Here is a 21,200-nt window from a genome sequence, read left to right as displayed (position 1 = left end):
ACAGCTGGGAACAGGAGCTGGAGAACAGATTTTTCTCTTAGAATCCTTGGGCATCACTCTTATTTGGAGACAAAGAGAGCCGAAATCCCCAAATTATTGGGAGGGAGAGAAGGGGAATAATTCCTTGATTCCACCTATTCTCTAGTTATTCTCTATTCTCACAACCCTCCTGGCTGTGCAGGTGCACATGAGCTGTGTGTGCCCTCAGATGTCCCCTCTCTGTGCACGGTGGAACTGAGAGCGCAGAGATGCCTTCCAAGGAATTCATCAGAGTGTAAACCAGCATTGTGTGCTGAGCACTGGACTGCCACCAGCAGGAAAACTCCTCTGGAGATGGGAGTTTCCTGCTCCCTGTGAGCTTCCAAACGCATTTCCCGGCTTCCTACAGCTCTGCTGGGTCCCTTTTCCTGCTGCAGCCCGGGGTGGGGAACACCAGGAAGGAACAACCTTTGTTCTGCCCGGGGATCAGAGGGCGGCTGGGGCTTCCCTGACGGAGCAGATCCAGGGACACTCGGGGCTGAGAGCAGAGGGATCCTGCACCAGACATCCTGCTGTCCCCAACGCTGTGCCCGTGCCAGCCAGGGTGGCATTGCCCCATGGCACCGGCCAGGCTGTGCAACGGGACTGATGCAACTCGAGATAGGAGCGTGGATTTCACCCGCATTGAGAAAGATTCAGATTTTGATCTTAACCCATCTGTCATAATACTGAGCATAATTATTTCTCGTTGTTTAGAGAAGTGAACAATCCCTTTTCCCCGCTCCCTCCTCCCCTCCATATTTATCTAGGCGAGTTTTGCATGAAAGAAACGTTCCCAGGGCATTGTGCTGGGGAGCTGATTTGCATCCTCTTAAACACAGGCATTTGAGGGATTACATTTCCCGCTACAAAAACAAGCATTGTAACAAACCCAAAATGTACATTGCAGCTTCAGGGTTCCGTATGAAGACAGTTACAGGAATTAAACAAAACAGGAAAATGACAAGCTGCTGCAAAGGACTGAGATGTAATTTTATCAAACATTGGAGCTGCCTTCTGCCAGCACCCCTGAGCACAGACTTCCCATTGACACAAAGTGCAGATGGGTGCAGAATGTGCCTCTTAAACTTGAGACAGTCCAAGTAAGTCAATCACACACAAAAAAACCCTAGAAAAGTAGTTGTGTCAAAATATTTAAGGTCCCCTCCAGGCCACTCTAGATTCTATATTCAGTAAAACCTCCCAGCCAGCTGATTTCAGAGGGCTGTGGAAAAGGAGTGTCAGTAACAGCTGGAGCAGCTCTTGTGCCTCCCCATCTCGCTCACAAGGCCAGATGTAAGTGCAGACAGACTGATCCCTGAGCCAACAGCACAGAAACTCTCATTCAGCACCAAGGTCACCACACTGCAAAGCCTGAAGGGACACAGGGACACTGCTGGGCTTTCTCCAGCTCTCACCCACTCCTTCTCCCTTTATTTGATTTCAGGGATTCCTGTGGAGCAAAAAGCTGCAGGATGGGAGTGCAGTCAGCTTGGCTTGTTGCGTTCACTGGATTTCTGTCTGTGGCTTCTGTTCATCTCTCCACTGAAAGCACCATCAAAAGGTGACTTACACAAGCTGAATTATTACAGAGAGCTGGAGGTGCAGTTGGGGCTGGCAGAACCTTTGAGCTGACCCCGTGTGGTCATTCTTATTTTATGTTCTTCCTGTTGATATCATTTTCCCCGTTCTCTCTTATTTGGGCTCAGCAGAGAGGAGAGAGCCACAGAGAGCTTATCTGGGCTCCCAGAGGTTTGTCCTGGCCCTGACCCACACAGGCCACAGGGCATGCAGAGAGCCCTGCTTGCCCACAAGGACAGTTATTAAATTCTGTGTGCTGCTGTGAGTGCTCACTACGTGTCTTATGCTCCAGTGCACCTTAATTAAATAGATTTTTACATGTACAGCTCAGTAATAGTAAACAGGTTAATTACAACATAACACGTCCCTTTTAGTGCAGTTGTTTCTCCTTTCAAATCCAGCAGCAAACCCCTCCTATAGCATCCATGTTTTCTTTGTCAATTTGACTGTTACAGCAATTAAGTCCCTGTAAAATAACACAACTAATTGCTTCCAGCTCTTTTCTGAAGCTCATCTTAATTTCCACTCTTTTCTGTGGCAGATTAAACAAACATGTCTTCTGCACATCAAGAATAAAAAACTACCATCACCCTGTCCAGACCATAATAAATATTAATTGCCAGGCACAAGGCAGGACTAGATTAAAAATATTCTGGCTCCAAGCAACTCTTATCTCATCATGAAGCAGGACAACCCATTGCAGGTGCAGCAGGAGGGAACTATCTCAGTCCTGCAGGGATCAGAGCTGGGAAACACAAAAACTGCTGCAGAAGTTAAAAACCAACCGATCCCTCTCAGATGGGGCTCTGATCTGCTTTTTTTTTTTTTTTAGGGTTTTTTTTTTTTGTTTTTTTCCCTTGCACCTCATTTCCACCTGGCAAATTTAATGCCTGTGGTTCCTGCTGGGCTCTGGGCACAATTCAGGCAGGCTCAGAAGTCAGACCGAGCACCCTTGTGGAGCTGCTCCTCCTTGGAGAAGGAAAAACACTGAGATTCCACCAGCCTGGGGAATGAAATGTTGAGTTTTAAACCTGTTGCACTGGCACATCAAACCGAAGGCTGCAGATCCTTCCCCGTGGTGATTTCTTTTTTTCTCTCCTACCCTGTATTTTCCACAGGGAAAAATTAACCTTTATCTGCAAGGATGGGATGTTTGTGTTCTATGTTACTGCATTCTAGGGGGGGAAAAAAACAGAAAACAAAAACAAAGAATCCGTGTGCACGGTTTGGATGACTGAGTCCTGAGGGAACTTAAACCAGAAGGAAACGAGCTTTGCACGCTCATCAATTAAAATCAATGAGATTTGGGGAGCGCGCCCGGGGGTGCTGTCCGGGAGCCACCAGAGCCGTGTCCCGCCAGCACAGAACGGCACTTCCAAGACGCGTTTTTATTTCATTTCAGCACTTTGTGCAGAATCTCCAAATAAAACCCACAAGAACCGAAAGAACCGGGACCGACCCCCGCCCGCCGCGTCCCCTCAGGGCCGGGCCTTGTTTACCGCCCGCGCGCGGCCCCGCCCTCCGCATCACGCGACCTGCGCAAGCCGCAGCGCTGACCCCGCCGAGATCCCTCCGCCGCGGAATTCCGCGGGGGCGCGGCGGCCGCTGGCTCGCTCCCCGTTCATCCCCCGCGGCGGGAACGTCCCGTGAGGCGGGAGAGGTGAACGTAACGGGGAGGGACCGGGACAGAAACCGGGCAGGCAGCGGAGAGCGAGGCGGTGAGGCGGGACTAGATTGTGCGGCGGAGGGATCCGAGGGGCGAAGCGCTGTGATGGGAGGGGGAGGCAGGGCCAAGATGGCGGCGCCCTGTGGGCCGGAGGAGCCCGGAGTGGTAAACAGCTGAGGGGAGGAGAGGGCGAGGTGAGTGCGCCGGGCCGCCCCCCGCCGCCACCGCCGCGGCGACACCGGGGACGGCCGCGGGGACGGAGAGGAGGAGGCAGAGCAGAGAGATGAGCGGCGAAGCAGGGAGAAAGGGCTGGGGGAGGAGGCGGCAGGAGAAAGGGAAGGGGTCGGGGGGATGGGGAAGGCGGGGGGGTGATGTTCCCCCTGCGTCCCCTTTCCTGCCTCCCTCTGTCCGCTTTCCTTCCTTCCAGACAAACTTGCTCCGGGGTGCTGCCCCTACCCCCCCTACCTCCCCGCAGGGTCCCCCCACCAGCCAAACTCCCTTTTAAGTCTGTGCTTTTTATTGAAAAAGGCTCAGCACTCCCATTGCAAAGGCTGAGGAGCGATTTCCAGGTTTCCCCTGCCTTGGTTATTTGCTGAGGAGGTTCCCTTGTCCGGGTTTGGGCTTTAAATAAATCAGTTGTTAAAGTCTGTCCCTCGGTGAGGAAGGCTTTTCTCATTTCCTTGCTCCTGGGTAGGTAATGTGAAGTCAGGATGTTGTTTACTTCTACAATAAAACATTTTGCTTCCTGTTATCACAAAGAACTTGGAAGGCTGCAGTTCTGAAGTTTTCACCCTTTGTTTGCTATGGATGCAGCCTCTGTCATTGTTTTATCAGTTTAGGCAGAGCTTCTCTCCTTCTCTTCGGGGTTGGGGTTTTTTAAATGAATCTCTTACACGGCAATGAGTGAAAGGAAGAACGTGCCTTAAAGGAATGTATGATTCAAAACCCCTGGAAATGACCCAGAAACCAGGATCAGGTTTTGTGTGCAGAACTCTTTCCAGAGCTGCTGTTTCCAGAGAACCTTCCAGTGGGTGCTAATATGAGTTTTCATTCTTTGTGTGGTCTGATCCTGCAGTTTCCTGACATTAATTTCTGGGGATAGTTGTTGGAAATCTGTCAGAATTGAAGCACTGCTGAAGTGACCCCATTAGGTGAAAAAAATCCCTCTTCAATTTACATATATGAACAACTAGAAAGTAAATCTTTGAAAACTCTGGGAGTTGTAATAATCAGTGCAAACCTTGGGAATCCATCTGCCTGCTGTTGTCTTTGCTGAGCAGCAATCAGGTACTCTGCTTATCAGAAACAGCTGAAGTTTAAAATAAAATCAGGGGCTTAAAACCCTTTACTCAGTAAAAAACTGAGTGAAGGATTTTGCTTTGATTTGTTCATTTGTTCTGGTTTTGTAGCAGCCCAGTTCACCCAGGACTACATTTGTGGGGAATTGCAGGGACTTACACCATGATAATACAGTCAGAATATCTAATGTGTCATGAGATAAGCTTTAATTAAAATGATTTTATCTCTGGCTCTGTTTAATCCTAACACCTTAACTCTTTGTTACCTTTATGTTGACTAAAATGTGGCATTATTAATGTGAGATACACTGGCCAACTGCAGCTGTTTTGCTGTTGGGACAAATATTTGTCTTCAGTAACTATTTGTAGCTTAAAATGAATGCTGGCTCTATTTGCAGCTGGACTGCTGGGATGTTGACTTGTCCTGATTCCTGAAATTCTTCCAACTGCCAGGCACCTTCTTGTCACCCTGACAGGAGCTGGGGATGTGATTCAGCCTCTGTGCAAACCGAGTGGTCTGGAACACATGCAGGGTGCAAACACACACAAATTTCTCTTTGGCAAAGATGCCTTTTGATTTATTATGAAGAATTATTTTATTTATTTATTAGGAAGAAATCCATCCCTGTGAGGGTGGGGAGGCAGAGGAGCTGTGGCTGCCCCTGGGTCCCTGGAAATGCCCAAGGCCAGTTTGGATGAGGCTTGGAGCAGCCTGGGATAATGGATAATGGAAATTATCCCTGCCCATGGCAGCATGGATGAGCTTTAAGGTCCTTTCCAACCCAAACCATTCTGGGATTGTTCAGTAATAAGGAAATAAAATAATGAGAGCAGTTTGCAGGTTTTGTGGCAGTTGCAGACAGGTGTGTGTTTGAAGAATGTCACAGCTTCGTGTCTGGTGTTGTATGTTCCTGTAGTTTAATAAACATAATGAGCACATTAATGATGTTTCCTTTCTTAGCAGAAACATTTCTTTGAGCAGCACAATAAGACCCAGAGTAAAGTTCTTGCAGTGGTGAATTTCTGTCACTTTGCTGGGCATTATTCATGTTTTGTTTTTACTTTACAGTTACACATCATTTGCTGTTGTTCTGTGCAATGCTGGGTTTCATTCTTGGAGCACTTAAAATGCCTTGATGAGTACATTAGATAGGTTGCAGTGGTTTCAAGGTTTACTGAATTGCTGCCTAACTCTGTGAATATTTTAAAAGATTCCTCTTGGGGGCAAAAAAAAAAAAAAAAAAGCTGCAGAGATTGAGGAGTCTCAGTCCTTGTGTTAGTGCCAAGTCAGAGCTCTCTGATCACCTGTTTGTAGTTTAAAAGATTCCATAGTTGGGCTGACTTTCTGTGTGTAGTGTTAATTAAATTGTTCTAGAAAGCCAGGGCTTGTTCTTATTTATTTATTTGCTATTAATATATGCAGTTGTGTGTGAGGAATTGCAATAATCCCTGAGTCCCTTTCGTGGCTGGCTGGTCAGCCTGGCTCCTGCCAGAGGGTGAGGTGACAGCCCTTCCTTCCATGTTTGGGGCTTTTTGTGACATGGATTGTTTTTAAACAATTTTCCTCTGACAGAAATGTGATGAGTAGCAATTAGCAGTGGTGTATTAACACAGCATAAAGCCCAAAGAATCTTAAATATTGCTGAATATGATTTTCTCTCGTTGTTTGGGCTTGCTGGGTTTTTTTGTGATATTCCTGTTCCCACATCAGTGAAGCACCTGTAACAAGTAGAGGAGAATGTGTATAATATCAAGTTATAACTATAAATAATAATCTAATTTAGCTATGGAATCTAATATCAGATCTTAATATAACCAGGAAAATATTTACTATTAGAAGAAGCCAGACACCTTCCTTCTTTAAAGATGAATAAATAAATTAAATTGATTGTATTGCCAGTTGTAGTGATCAGTTTGAAATGAGGTTTAGAGTGTTGAGAGTTATTATTTCTGGGTGGTGAAAAGGGGAATTGTCAGCTGCTTGCTTTCCTATGCCACCAGTGGTTTTTCTCCCTGCTGGAACTTTTCATTCATTGCTTATGTCACTTGTATAATGGCAACGTTCAGTTCAACTGGGAGGGAAATGTAAGATTGGGCATGGTTAGGAGGCATAAAATGGGCTTCAGTTTTTAGTGTGCTGAAAGGGAGGGGGTTAGGCTTAATCCTTTCATGACCAACGTTTCAAAGGTGTCAGTGAAAAGGGCTGCTGTGTTGTCAATCTGAATTTTTCTTTGAGCACAATTGCTGTAAAATCCTTCTGTCCTCGTTCATGGCTTTTGCCAGAGCAGCACCTGGGGATGTGACCCGACCTTACCTGCCATAGAAATCAGCTGGAAAAGTGGAAATCTGGAGCTTCTGGTGCTATGGTGTTGAAATCCCCTTTCCTCTGGGGCAGAGGGGCAATAACCATTTACTGGCACACCCTGAGTTTAACTCTGCTCCATGAGGAGAGATAAAACTGCTGATGCCCCTCGGCCTGAATGGGTGCTGCTGGTGTGAATTGGGGTGGTTTTGTTTGCAGCAAAGGCTGAGGGTGTGTTTGTGGTGTGTCCCCCTCCTCCCCACCCTGCCAGCAGCATAACTGGCACTACCAGCTGCTTTTTCATTTGCCTTGGGATAAAAATACCCTGAACAGAAGAACATCTTCTCTTGACAGAAATACTTACAGAAGTCATAATCTTTGGGAATACTCTGCTGTCTCTTTCTCTCTGTTTCTCATCTGTTCAGCCTTTTCCAATTAATATTTCTGCAGTCTCTCCCTTTGTCTCGAGTTTGTAGCTTAAACTGTTTTGTGTTGTTCAATTAAAATAAATTTAGACTTGGTTCTTGGCTTGTTGGCTTCTCCTTTTCCTTCTGTAAGATGGCTCCAAAGCTGTGTTGGTACTTTAATACTTTTTACTAAGTATATCTTAAAGAAGGCTCTTGAATATAGGAAATGCTGTGGGTGTGATATTTTCCAGTGAGATTAAAATGCTGCATTTTAAAAGGGATTTACACATACTTTTTTCTATGCTTTACTAACCAAGCACTTTGGATCTTTTGTATAAAACTAGTTTTAAAAGTTAGTGAAGAGTCAGTGACTCAAATCACATGGAAAACTTATTTGTTTTCATCCTGTTAGTTGCAAGAATGGCTGCAGGGATGTGGAAATTTTTCTGATGAGGGAATGATTGCAGTGTCTGGGGATGGAAGCATTAGGGAGGCTCAGCTTGTAACTGTGTATTTGAGCATAAAACCCTGCTGGTGCTGATACTGTAAAGGTGTCAGGGATGTCCTGTTCACAGCAAGTATCAATTCCAGATACAAAATACCCTGACAGTCCCTGGCTGTTTCACAGGGTGATGGCAGCCCCTTAACCTGGCCTGTGCTTATCTGCAAGATTTGGAAATCACATCCCAAATTCCTGGTGGGACTGTGATAAATCACACTGCCACACAGAGCAGAACAGGACCTTTCTGACTAAAGCCTGTTGCCTGTAAATTACTTACTCAGCTGCCTGAAAAAAGTGTGACATGATTTAAGACTATTGCTGGAATTTCCTGGCTTGTTCATTTGTGTTGGGCACAGATTTGGAGCATCTCAGTCTTAAATTTAGAGTCTAAAATGACTTTACCTTGAGACAGCTGTGATTTGCTTTTTTAAAGTTGTGGCCATTTGTGTGCAGTGGGGTGACAGCATGGACTGGTTTGGTGTAACTTGAGATAAACTTCACCTCATGAGGTACCTGTGTGTGACATTGCTCCATTTTCAGATGTGCTTTGAAATACTTTTATTCATATTTTGAATACTTTAGGTGTGGAGACTGCTCTACTTTAAAGAAGTCCCAATGCATGATTGAAAAGTTGAAATAATGGATTATTGGATTTATTGGCACAAGGTCACTCCAGCCATCTGTTTTAGTTAGGGAGCTTGGGAAATGATCCCTTACCTACGTGTGTGTGGTGTTATCAGTGCTGAGCTCCCTTATCAGCCTCACCCTTATCTGATGGCAGCCACAATGGCACAAAGTTTGAAATCCTCTTACCTACTCAACATTTAACAGGGCTTTTCCCCATCTGTCTGCAGAGCCTGACTTCCAGAGCCCATCCAAAGTGTGCTTTATGATCTCACCAGGCTGCAGATTTTCCTCTGGCAGTATCAGAATCTGTGAAACTGCTGCTGAGGTTCTTACTGGTGTGACAAAGATCTGGTCCAAAAGAATGGTATTGCTCAAGGAAAATAAGAAAAAAAAATCACTCTTTTCACTGGTATGTTTTTTATGGGGTAAAAAAGCAGAGCCTTGTGTTTCTGCTGCTTTAATTCTTAAAACAGGTTTTGCTTGCAGTTGCTCTGGGGGTGTGGCCGTGCATCTCTTTTGTTAACAATACTTTAAAGAACTAATTCATGTTGCTTAGGAAGCTGGTGAATCTGTTGCTTGACCATAGCTTAGACTGTGTCCTGATAGAAACTGAGGCACAGCAAGTCCTGTTTGAAAAATTTGTTCTCAGAAATGAAGGAATGGTTTCCTTGGAGTGAGCTGCTTCCCCATACAATATTGCAAATGCAGTCATTGAGTCAATTCAATATTATAATGATTGCTAGAAGTGGAAAAAGCTGTTGATTCCTCAAAATGATTAACAAAGTGGAAGGCTGACTTTTTAGGTTGCATGGATGTGTGGCTTTAAACCTTTTGAAAGGATGGTGCCACTCTCTGAGCATTGTTTGTCTTCTAAACAGCAAATGCTTTGAGGAAGGAGTGGAAGCTTTGGAGTCTGCACAATGTAGGGGAAAAAAACAACAAAAAACCCAAACCAAAATCCTAAACTACAACAAATGCCAGCTGTGATTTTGTGAAAGGCATAGATCCATTCTGCTTTTAGTGAAAGGCAACTTCCCTCACCCCAAGTCTCTATTCTGTTATTATCCAAGTCTTGCTCACACTACCAGCCAGTTTCAATGCAGGTTCAGCATTAGACTAGAAAGGAAATAACATTTAAATCTGAACACTTCAGTGATCAGACTGCTTGTACATGACCTGGAGCTTCTTTTGGGCTGTTCAGTTCTGATCATTGCAAACTGAGGGTGAGGGGATTTATGTTGTGCAGTGGTGATTCCTGCAATGCTCCAGCCAGTTTGTTGCTACTGAAATGCCACTTGGGAGAGTGGTGCCATATTCTCACCTTTGAATTTGCAATCAGTGCCAGGTTAAGTAAGCTCATGTCTGGTGGCACTAAGAAAAGTGACCTTGGGCAGTTCTGCAACTGCAGAGTGCTGTGTTGCAAATGACAAAGTTTACTGGTGGACATGTTAACTCCTGCTGTCCAGTGACTTTGTTAAATATGAATATTCAAGAAAGTAATGTGTATATAGGTAATTACAGCATTATCTGTACCTATTATACTGGCAATTACAGCATTATTATTATTTAAAACAGAGCAGTGTTCTGTGGTCCTTGGCTAATGGCTAAAGATGTTTTGAATAGAATTTAAAGGCTTAAATTAATTACTGTATGTTCAGAATAGAGAGGAATCCTTTCTGTGTAAGATTCTACCTGCCAAAAATAAAACTTGAGCAGCTTTTGAAGGGTCACAGTACAAAACCATGGTCTTGTGAAAACCTTCTAGTTTGAGGTAATTGCACAGCTTAACCTGTGGCCAGCTCTGGAAAGAGCAACTGCAGCACCATTTGGTGTTTTCAGACTGAGGGCTGACTCTTCTCATGCAGGGGGTGCACAGCTCTTCTGTTCTGTGTAAAACACTTGGTGATGTTCTGAACATATACCTGGTGTATATAAAGAAGTAAATGATGCTTTTTCTTAACCTCTTTCTGTTTTTTCTTTATTAGTGATCATGAAAGGTGTGTGGCTGGCAGCACTGCAGACAGAAGCACAGCTCATCCACAGAACAGGTGCTGTAAACACAACTGCAGTAAAAAAAACCAATTTTGTGTGTAAACTTGGTATGTGTCAGTCTTGCCTTCCATGGGGGAAGTGAAAAATGTATTCTAGCTTGGAGTGGGAGGGAAGAAGAAACCCTTGCTGATAATATGAGGTGTGATCTAAAGCCAGATTTGTTCTTCCACTGGGAAAGGTTTGGTATAGGATTCTTCTGGATGAAATAAAACCTGATTCATTTGGTGGTAGGTAGGTCAGTGTGACACCTGAACCCCTCTGGTGCTGGTACATGGAAGAAACCATTTTAAAAGCCTGACATGGCTTAGATTTGCTCCAGCTGACCAGTTGTTTGCACACTTGCATTTAACACTTTCTGCAGTTTGTGATCTCAAATCACAGCAGTGAAGTCAGAGTGTGCTGTGCTGCTCAGGCTGCCCAGGAGCAGCAGCTGCAGCCTGGCCACAGCTGCAAAGCCTTGAAGCCCAAATCTCTCAGAGTGCAACAATGCAGAGCCCAGGGCAGTGAATTCCTGAGCTGGTCACAGGAGTGGAGAAGGAGCTGGAGGTGTGTATTTTCTCCAGATCTTAGTCTTGTGCAAAGAACTGGAAAGGTGGTTTGGGGAGGAGTTGCTGTAAGAACTCAGGAATGGAGGGGTTCCAGGCAGCTTTTTACATTTTATTCAAACCTTTAGCTTCAGTTAGTGGAGAGTAAATTGAAAAAAATATGGTAGGAGAATGCTTGGACAGTGTAGATACTGAGGTCTTCTGCAAAACAGATTAATATCTTTGTGAAAAACATGAAGAAAACCCTACTCATGACTCATTGGCTTTTTGGAAACTCTTACAGCTTTTATTGCAGGTGTGGAAACCTTCACAATCCTCTCAGTGTTAAATGGGCACTTATGTGGAAAAGGAATAGGAGAGATGAGATTTTTTTTTTATGTGGAAAGGGAAAAGTTCACTCATCTGCTGTCTCTTCTCCCCCAGTCTGGTAGAGAGACACCAATGAAGAACTTCCTGAAGTTTTAACCTCCACATTCATGTCAGTACGTGCATCATGGCACAGCAAGGAAATGTTGGTGAGCTCCTCTCAATGCTGGATTCTCCAATTCTGGGTGTCCTGGAAGATATAACAGCTGCATTCAAAGATAATCTCATTTGTGGTATGTAGCCTTTTGTGTAGTTTTGGGAAAGGTTTTGCTTTCACATCAGTAAAGGTAGAATGATGTAGGATTTTTTTTTCTATCAAACACTGTCTTTGCAAATGCAGCTTGAAAGAAACTCTTGATGTTTGGGTTTGAAATTGCTTTAAGGATTGAGGCTTCTCTTCAGTCCATTTTGTTTAATGGCATGGCTCCTGGAAGGTCTGTTACATAATTGTTAAGACTCTATTACAAAATGACTGGCTTTTCCTGAGGCAGAGCCTCAAGTGTGAGCTGATGAAACTTTCTTTGTCAAGTGTATCTAGAAGGAATCAGGTGTCACCTACATTATGGCAACCAGTGGGATTTTGTTAAAAAAAAGGCAAAAACCAAAAAATCCAATTCCCAAACAAAACAACAGACTGAGACTTGGTGAAAAGTGATTGCTGCTGTTGAGGCATCACTTGTGCTGACAGAGCCTTTTCAGAGAGCACTGCCAGTGTCCTTGTCCCTGAACTTGCTCTCTTTATCTGCTGAAGGGAGAGAACATCAGCTCACTCCTGAGCACTTTCCTGGGTAAAGCACCCTTGCAGCTCAGCTACCTGTGGGGTTTTATGGTTAGACAGGAATTGTTATTAAAAAACCTGATTCCTTTCCCTGAGCTGAATGCATTCACTGGAATGGTTTGGAACCAGGCAATATAGTTGAGAGGTCTCATTTTCCCAAAGGTCTGCTAAAAACCAAGCATTATGTTAGAAATTGTGTAATAATTGCTTAAAAGATCTGCAATGTCCTTGTAGCAAATACTTCATTTTTAGTGTATTGAGAATGTTTTTGGCTTTTTTCCTTGCTGTCCCCAAACTGACAGACCGTGGGCCTATGCTTGTCAACAACCTGGTGGACTATTACTTGGAAACCAATTCTCAGCAGGCACTGCATATTCTGTCCACTCTGCAAGAGCCTCATGACAAGGTAAAAAAAAATAATCTTGTTATGGCAGATTTTAGCAGCCTTTAAATAGCATCCATTAAAACTCAAGGGGCTCCACTCTGGTGTAGAATTACCTTGCTGTAGCGATGTAGTATCTCTGTAGTAAGAGGAGTTTAAGCTTTAAAAAAAAAATTCAGAGGTCTGTGTTTCTTACAGAGTTCCTTAAACTGACCCAGTTAAGCAAAGAACCTCTATAAAGGAAAGGTTTTGGAGGATTAATGTTGTCTCTTTACAGTGCTCCTGGTGCAGGATGTGTTAGCCTAAAACAAATTGGGTATTTTGAGAGCAAGTAGAGATTTTAAGTAGATTGGAAATGGCACTACAAATTGGCTGCTGCCCAGATTTTTTTTTTTTTTATTATTTACTTATAAACATTTCAAAGTGCGGTGGCCTGTATAGTTTGCATTTGTCTACCAGTAGCCTCAAAGTTATTGCAGGGTTTTATTTCCTCTGGGATCTTGTATATTTGTAAAATGCCCATAATTTCCATATTGACAAACTGATGAAAAAGGGTATAGAGCAGTTAAATATAAATTCTTTTCTTTTTCTACCACTCTCTGCAAAATCCTTTGTCAGCATCTACTGGACAAAATTAATGATTATATGGGCAAAGCTGCTACTCGATTACCCACCCTCTCTCTGCTGGGACATGTGATAAGACGACAACCATCTTGGAAACACAAACTTTCTCAAGCACCTCTCCTGCTTTCATTACTCAAATGTCTCAAGGTAAGAACTGTCAGGGCTGTCTAAACACCTGATATAAACTTGCATACAGATGCAAGGCATTTGATTCTTGTTTTGATGTCATTTAGCTAAGCCACAGTGCTGTTAATATCAGCTGAATGCTCTGTGCTGATGCTGTTACTGCTGGCAATCTTGTTTCTAAAAGTCACTGTCACTGTGAATTAGGAATATTTATTAAAATTTTTCCAAAATAGGTTAAAGACAAGAGAGGCCTTGGTGAAGTTGGTGAATATCTTGTAATCTGAATTTGAGTGTCCTCTACTCGCAGTGTAGATGGGCCGTGCAATGGACTATTCCCAGGTGAAATAACCTTGGAATTAGCAGACTTTCCCTTCTTAGCTACTGATTACAAGAAGGTAGCTGTTTTCCCATGGTTTGTGGATTTTTTCCCTCATCTGCAGATTGATCAGGTGTAATACTGTACAGCACTGTACCAGTGAATAAGGAATGAAAAGTGCTTTGAGATCTAGAATGCATTGGCAGTAATGGAATTTATTATGATAGTGAAGAATCCACATTAGTCATGAAGTCACATTTAAATGCACGATGCAGTCAAGTGCCAGCACTCTTCAAAACAAAATCACCACAAATTTGTAACTGCCAAAGGAGCAGCTCCAGCTGCTGGAACTCCTGATGTGCCTGACAAGATCTGTTGTCCTTTGCAGTGTGACTGAGGGAGGAATGAGGTGTGTCAGAAAGCTGCTGGGAGTAGGACAGAGATGTGGAAGTTCTGGGGATGTGGACAGAGAATGGGGATGGACAGGAAATGTGCTCTGATAGGTTTTGTGTGACTGAGGGAGAGCAGACACACAGAGGAGGATAAATCCCTAAAAACTCTGTCCCATCTCCTGGGAGATACCCAGAGAGCTCAGCAGCACCTGCCCAGTGCTGACAAAGCAGAGGAGCTACCAGGGAAAATGTGCATTAAACTGAGGAAGCAAGGAAAGAGTTTGAACATTTTCTATGTCCTTTCTGAAAATCTGATTCTCTCTTCCTGTTTCATCCAGCCAGAGGTTTGTACTGCCACCTCCCTTTCTTGTGGGGCAAGCCAAGGTGTTTGGTCAATGTTTGAATTATTGCTGAGGAAATTTCCAGCAGCCAGGTTTAGTAAAAAAGCTTTAGACCCCTGTGTTAGTAACTGGCCAACACCCTTGCACACCCTGATCACCCTCTGAGTGCTGTGTGTGTTTAGCTGTGGGAAGGAAGGAAGGTGGCTCCTAAGATGCTTCACATACCAGGAATTGTTTTTACTCAGCTATGGAACTGTGGTGATGTTCCCTTTTTAACTCAGCCAAGTATTTCTACAGAAAAGCAGCAGAGTAGGAGCAAGAATCCCAAATCTATTTTTTTCTTCAAGTTGTTCTTTATGAAAAACTCAATAATCTTGGATCATTAAATTCTGGTAGATTTCAGAAGAGCTGTTTCAATAGAGAACTTTTTCCATGATGATGATTCAATGTTCACTTCATCCTTGGAAAAAAAATTAAATTCAACACATTTAACTAATGCAGGTTTTTTCCCTTCTTGCAGACTGACACAGATGTAGTAGTACTCACCACAGGTGTCCTAGTGCTAATAACCATGTTGCCAATGATTCCTCAGTCTGGCAAACAGTACCTTCATGATTTCTTTGGTATCTTTGGGCGTCTCTCAGCCTGGTGCTTGCAGAATCCAGGTGAGATTTCAACTTTGTTGCATGCAGTTGTGGTCTGCAGTATCCTTGTGACTCGTGTGCAGTTGGTGAGCACATTCTTTTGTGAGAGTCTCAGTGGTCTGAGATTATTTAAACACAGAAAATGATGTGTTAAACCCACAAGCTGTTCTGTTCTTTGAGAGCATGGGGGAGTTCTTTGCTCAGAATTTAGAAGTCTCTTAGAATCTTCCATTTGGTGCTGCTACTGCATGAAATTTCACTGAACCAAAGTACTGCCTTGATGACAGTGAAAAGCAGAGATTGATCTTAATGGAGAGAGAAGGGAAAATGCTCATGTTTCAGGCAGATTTGGGGGAATTTGATATTCCCAGATATAAATGGGGTGGGAGAAAAGAAGCAACATATATAAGAGTTTAATTTAATGTGCAACTATCAATAGTCATGAAGGTTGATAAAACTGGCTTTCTCAGAGCCCTGGCTTTGCTGAATTTGCTGTAAGGGGTCTGATGTCTAACAGCAGCAGTATCTGTGAGTGTGGCTCATGGCTGAATGAACAAATGCTGTGTTAAGCACATGGAACTGCTATTTAGAGCCTTTCTGCATTGCAAGTAGGATTGGAACTTCTGAGGTGAATACTAAGATTTGTCTGCTGTGATTGCATTTGGTGGCTACAAGCTTTTAGTTTTTACCTTTTAAAGTGAAACAAACCTTAGTTTCCTTTTTTAATCATCCAGTCAGTCTTACTCTGGCTCACTGTCTCGAGGAGTTTCAGGTTTTAACTTGAATAAAAACAAAGCTGTGCCTTGAGAGTGACAGCACACTGGTTGGAATTAATGGTCCTTATCTTAAATTCTGGGTTTGCTATGAGCTGATGACTGAGTGTTGCTTGTTTTCTGAGAAGACTTCACAGTTTCTATAGGGACTATTTGTACCTCAGAAGACTTGTTCCAGTTAACATTTCAAATTAAAAAGTACTTTGTTTGCATTCTTAGAACTTTTATTCTATTCTCCAATGTAATGAAAAAGATTCTAACTACTTTTTCCAGGTCATGTGGCAGAGATTTATCTTGTCCATCTTCATGCCAGCGTTTATTCTCTCTTTCATCGTCTTTATGGAATGTATCCTTGCAATTTTGTCTCCTTTCTGCGCTCTCACTACAGTATGAAGGAAAACCTGGAGACCTTTGAAGAAGTAGTCAAGGTAAAATGCTGCTTATCTCTGTGTTATCAGAGGCAAGAGATTTATAGCTATATATTCCAGTTTAATACAATTAATTTGTGAATTCAGCTGAGGGTTGTTTGACAAAACAGTACGAAAATGAGTGATTTGACTGAAAGCTCATTGGGATCAACTCTGGAAGCTGTGGTGATGTGTATTAACCTTATCTGTTAAATGTAACTTTCTGAACTATTGGGATTAGTTTGCTCATCAGTTTTATGTGTTTTAGTGCAATCCAAAGTGCTGCACTGATAACAAATCCTTCTTCCTCCCAGCCAATGATGGAACATGTGCGTATTCATCCAGAGTTAGTGACTGGATCCAAGGACCATGAACTGGACCCTCGAAGGTATTACATGTTCTCTCTGCTATTAGGAAAGGCTCAAATTGAGCAGCTTTCTGTGGGGTTATTTCAGAAGGTTGCAGCAAAACCTTTTCTGTCAGCATTGGTTTGTGTGGGGGTGTTTTGCCACCCAGATTTGTAGGTGTACCAGGTAAACATGTAGACTTTCCTCATGCCAGCTTTCAGCTGGATGAATAAGCAGAAACTGTTGTGAAAGGTCATTAACAGCAATGTTGGAGTTCTAAATCCATTTTGTGTCTGGGATGGCATCTGTCTTCTACTTTATCTTAATGATCAAACATCCTCATAAAGATTTAAAACAGTTTGCCTATAATGAATAAAGTGAAACTGCCAGAGGTGCTTCATTGGCTGAAGGTTTGGGTCATATTCCCTGGGTTTCTTGAAGTATTTGATGGGATTTAAGTGTTTAAAATGGCTTCAGTGTGTCTTGTTTTGGTACCTAGATATTGGTTCATTTAACAGATCAGTTCTTTTAACAGGTATGTGTTAACATTATCAGCTGTATTAGTTTTCTTTAGCAATAGGCTCATTTGCCTGCAGCAGCACCACTTGCTGCTTTTCTCTTGTCTCCACAGGCCCAGCCACTGAAGAGGAGAATTTGACTCTTGTTGCTGCACAGTAGTGCTCTTGCCCTGCTTTTCAGAGCCACTAGGAAATCACTCCTAACTGGGAACCCATTGAATGTCACAATGCTCAATTTTGCAGGGGGGAGGGTGGCACCACTCAGGAGCACAATTGGCACAAACCTTCCAGTGGAAGCCTTCTCTTTTGGTATCTTGGACAAGAGAGTATTTTACTTTTCAAAGCAACCCAGCCTTTCATAGACAGCCTTCTGGGCTTTCTCTTCTTTGCAGTGAATTTCCATCCCCTGAAATATTGGGCAGATCTAATCTGGCTGTTTAATTTAGTGAGAAGTAGTTCTCAGGATGAAGGAGGTAGTAATAGTAAAAAACATTCCCCAAACTTGGGAGGAAAACCACAGATCTGAAACTGGCATTGCAGACAGTGTTTGCTTAAATAATACAGATTCCCTCACTGCTGGCATGTCTAAATTTTGACTACCAACATCTGAGTGTAGCTGAGCTGATTTCTACAGCTGCTGAAGCTCAGGATCAACCAAGTCTTCGTATGCTGTTCCTCCTTTCCAGAGTGCTCCATGGCAGCCCTTTATGGATCTCTGTGTCAAAGCTGTTTGTCTCCTCTTTGAGACCCCCTCTCACGAGTCATCTGGTTGCAATTTCTGTCTGGTGCCTTGTTCCAGTTTGGCTGGGAGCATGCAAAGCTGCCTGGAACAAATGAGCCATCCTACAAGCCAATTCCTCCTATCTCCTGGAACTCTTGTTTTTAACAATAATTGACTAACTTAATCTTTTGGATCCAAAAACTGTCTGCAGGTGGAAAAGGCTAGAAACTCATGATGTTGTGATAGAATGTGCCAAAATCTCCCTGGACCCTGCAGAAGCCTCCTATGAAGATGGTTATTACTCTGTGTCTCGGAAACTCTGCACAAGCTCAAAACATCATCAAACTGACCCCAGTGCCAGCTCTTACATTGACATACAGAGCAGCTATGGTAAGACCTGCCTGATGGCTAATCAATACCCAATTGCTGGAGAAGGACTGGCCCTAGAGCAAAAAAAACTTATCTCACTAATTTATCCCACTTAAAAGTCTGATTCTTAGACACCAGAAAATAAACTATCATTAAAAATATAAATACGTAGATATATTTTCTATATGCAGATATACAGTGTGTTCTCAGCATTGTTTCTTCATCCCCTGTCCTCCCTACCCTAAAACAACAACAAAAAAAGAAAGCTGTAGTATAATGTGTTCAACAGATATTTTCTTGGGCTGTAAGAAAAGTCTCTAGCTACAAATGTGTATGTTGAATAGATTTGAAATGCTTTGATTAAAAGCCTTTAATCCTAGCCAGAAGAATCATGGGTTTGTATTTGATGTGTTGGATGCTTTGGAATTTTGATTTTTTCTTTTATTTAACTTTCAGGGACTTCTACCCCATATTCCACTCCTCGGTTAACACTATCACAAATGCCAGGGCAGCTACCTCAGATTCTGAGCCCACAGTCCTCGAGGCTGTCAACTGAGCCACAGCAGGTAAAGCAGAAGATGAAGCCCAGCAAGTTTTCATTCTTTGCACTTGTATAATTTCTTGTGCCAGTCTTAAAAATCCATGAACTTTTGAGCTGTGCTGTGAATCCTTCAGAAGTTGGTGTTCGTTTCACATTTAATTGAATTTCCTGAGTGAAGACCTGCATGCAGGTTCTTCACACGTTCCTTTTCTGAGCTCTGCTGTGTTTTACTCTGTGCCCAGGTCACCATCTGGAGCCCTTCTGCAGTGTGTGGTATGACCACACCACCCACGTCCCCCGGCATTGTCCCATCAGAGTCATCCCAGTCTGCATCACAACCCTACAGCAAAGCTTTTGGCACATCTGGTACGTGCTGCAGTTTGCAATTAGGCCTCCAAGGTTTGTTGTACTGGAAATTCTGGCTGTAAATTTTACTGGCAGTTTTAAAATGGGAATGCCACATCATGCCAGTTGATAGCTGGAGTGATAACTCCTGTGAACTGAGTACCTGACCTAGAGCAGTGCTGATGCAAACTGAGAGGGGATTTGTGAATTCTGTGCCAAAATCTGAAACAACTTTTGAGAAACTGCACTTTTGTGTTGATGAACAGTTGAAAGAGATTTAAGAGATAAGAAATAAATGCTATGAGGTGTTTAAATGTACAATTCTTCACATACAATGTTCAGCTGAAAGGAGGAAGGGGGAGCCTGCTGAGAGAACTTGTGCTCCTTTTCAGCAGGGGGGAAAGGAACACCTTTGGGAACACCAGCCACATCTCCTCCTCCACCCTGCACTTCAGATGACTTTGTGCATGCTTCACTCCCTTCAGCTGCTGCCACACCTCCTAAAAAGGTATTACAAAATTCTTCTGCTGAACTAATCTGGTTTTTTTTTCATTGACTTGCCTTAATGCAGTGACCTTAACTGAGAAAGAAAACTCAGAGTAGGTGGTTTATAAAAAATTTTGCATTTCACTGCAAAAACTCTTCTAAATGTAGACAGCTATTGCCACTTCCAGCTGCACAGTTGCCAATGAAATCTAAGGCAATTAATGAGTTCTGGGTTTCTTTTGTTTTCCAGGAGGATAAACCAGATTCTGGGAGGCCTTTACTGCACCGACAGCAAAATGTCATAAACAGCGATAAATCATTGGGTAAACTCCATTTTCCTCTCCCCATTACTACAACCTATTGTAAACAGCTCCAGTTTTTATTGACACTTGTTCCAATCCCCAAACCCTTTTCCACAGGTTCTTTTTCCCCCCCTTATTTCTTTTTAGTTCTAGAATCCCACTTTAACCTGTGATTCAACTTAAAACCTTCTTGTGATGCTTCTGATTTCAATTTACCCATTCATGTTCAGAAATAGCTTGAGATTTTTTTTACCTTACTCTCCTACATATTTAAAAATGCAAATATAAATTGAAGGCTGAAAAGGGATATTTATTTTTATAAAAGCTGATTTTTTGAGGATTATTATTAGAAGCAGCAAGTTGTATATTAAATTTTGCTTCAAGTTATCTGTCACGTGTGGATCAAACTAAGGCTGCACGTAAGGATAGATATGATGCTCCCTCTTAAAGGCCTCTGGAAAAAAACTTTTTTTCTATCTATAATTATATTACTTTACTTGAACCTGTTTTAAAGTCCCATGGAATACTGAAATCAGTATGTTGAGGAACTCAACTTTGAATAGGTGAATGTAGATTCCATTTTCCATTCTCTGTCATCTACCTCTGTGACAGCTGTAAAAAGGGATTTTGGAGCTGTATTTGAGACTTCTGTGCTGTGAATCTTAACCATCTTCAAAGTGGAGATGATATTGAAATCTAAAGCTGGTTTTCCATGGTGTAGTTGTGTAGTACCACTGGAATCTGAATATTCTGAATTCCAAGTTATGAACAAGCAAAGTTTTTCACTGAGTTCCTGATGTGTGACTGAGCTGAGCATGAGGTTTCTCTCCTGCAATGTGTATCCCACAGCTGCTGGCTCAGTTTTGATCAGTAGCCACATATTGGCAAGTTTGTATTACATCAGATTGCTAAACTTCCTTTTTTTTCAGGCAGGTGCTGTGTGCTTGTAGAGCCAGCTCAGAAGCTAAAGGGGTGATTAATGCTAATGTGCAAGTGGAGCAGTCACAGTGCACAGGAGCCACCTTATTTTCTTTATTTAATGGGTTAAATTGCAAACAGCACATCCTTCCTCACAGAGGTTGTGCAATAGCAAATGTTAAGTTTACAAAATTACATTTTGGGATCAGGACTAACCTGTGACTGATCTCTGAACTGTTCTCCACATGGAATGAAACAGTCGGATACCTTCCTCCTCTGAGGAAGCATCTTTTATTTTGAGGACCTTGCAGCAGTAAAACTTGTGTTTTGTGCTGTGCTAAGGCTGGAGAAAACTGTACAACTAACTTTTTGATTTCTTTTTTTTTTTTTTCAGACATACCCAGCAGTAAAAGTTCAGTAACCTTAAGTGATCTTCCAGAGTTTCTAGGTGGGTTGTCGTTTGAAGATAGTGCTGAGAAGGACAGAGAGGAAGGTAATGTCTGCCC

General features: G+C 42.8%; 1 protein-coding gene across 8 annotated transcripts in view; it reads left to right on the top strand.

Annotated features, from left to right (window-relative positions):
• Window positions 1-3,197: 3,197 nt before the first annotated feature.
• The window catches only part of TSC1 (TSC complex subunit 1), a 26,360-nt gene continuing 8,357 nt past the window's right edge, over window positions 3,198-21,200 (top strand). For 3 of the 8 annotated variants that reach the window (XM_074556253.1, XM_074556251.1, XM_074556247.1), the window contains exons 1-14: window positions 3,342-3,459; window positions 10,387-10,449; window positions 11,422-11,597; window positions 12,445-12,548; window positions 13,143-13,295; window positions 14,844-14,988; window positions 16,014-16,168; window positions 16,462-16,535; window positions 17,945-18,123; window positions 18,559-18,668; window positions 18,886-19,009; window positions 19,381-19,496; window positions 19,725-19,797; window positions 21,089-21,187. In XM_074556253.1, coding sequence (XP_074412354.1) covers window positions 11,492-11,597; window positions 12,445-12,548; window positions 13,143-13,295; window positions 14,844-14,988; window positions 16,014-16,168; window positions 16,462-16,535; window positions 17,945-18,123; window positions 18,559-18,668; window positions 18,886-19,009; window positions 19,381-19,496; window positions 19,725-19,797; window positions 21,089-21,187 — 1,438 coding nt within the window. In that variant the 5' untranslated portion in view covers window positions 3,342-3,459; window positions 10,387-10,449; window positions 11,422-11,491. Of the gene's footprint in view, window positions 3,318-3,341; window positions 3,460-8,518; window positions 8,811-10,386; window positions 10,450-11,421; window positions 11,598-12,444; window positions 12,549-13,142; window positions 13,296-14,843; window positions 14,989-16,013; window positions 16,169-16,461; window positions 16,536-17,944; window positions 18,124-18,558; window positions 18,669-18,885; window positions 19,010-19,380; window positions 19,497-19,724; window positions 19,798-21,088; window positions 21,188-21,200 lie in introns of those variants that run through there. The other 5 variants (XM_074556254.1, XM_074556252.1, XM_074556248.1 and 2 more) reach the window with 4 other exon arrangements.

The sequence above is a fragment of the Zonotrichia albicollis genome, chromosome 21 (genome assembly GCF_047830755.1).
Source record: "Zonotrichia albicollis isolate bZonAlb1 chromosome 21, bZonAlb1.hap1, whole genome shotgun sequence".
Taxonomy (NCBI): domain Eukaryota; kingdom Metazoa; phylum Chordata; class Aves; order Passeriformes; family Passerellidae; genus Zonotrichia; species Zonotrichia albicollis.
The sequence above is the reverse complement of the archived record's forward strand: the minus strand, read 5'-3'. Positions and strand labels throughout refer to the sequence as shown.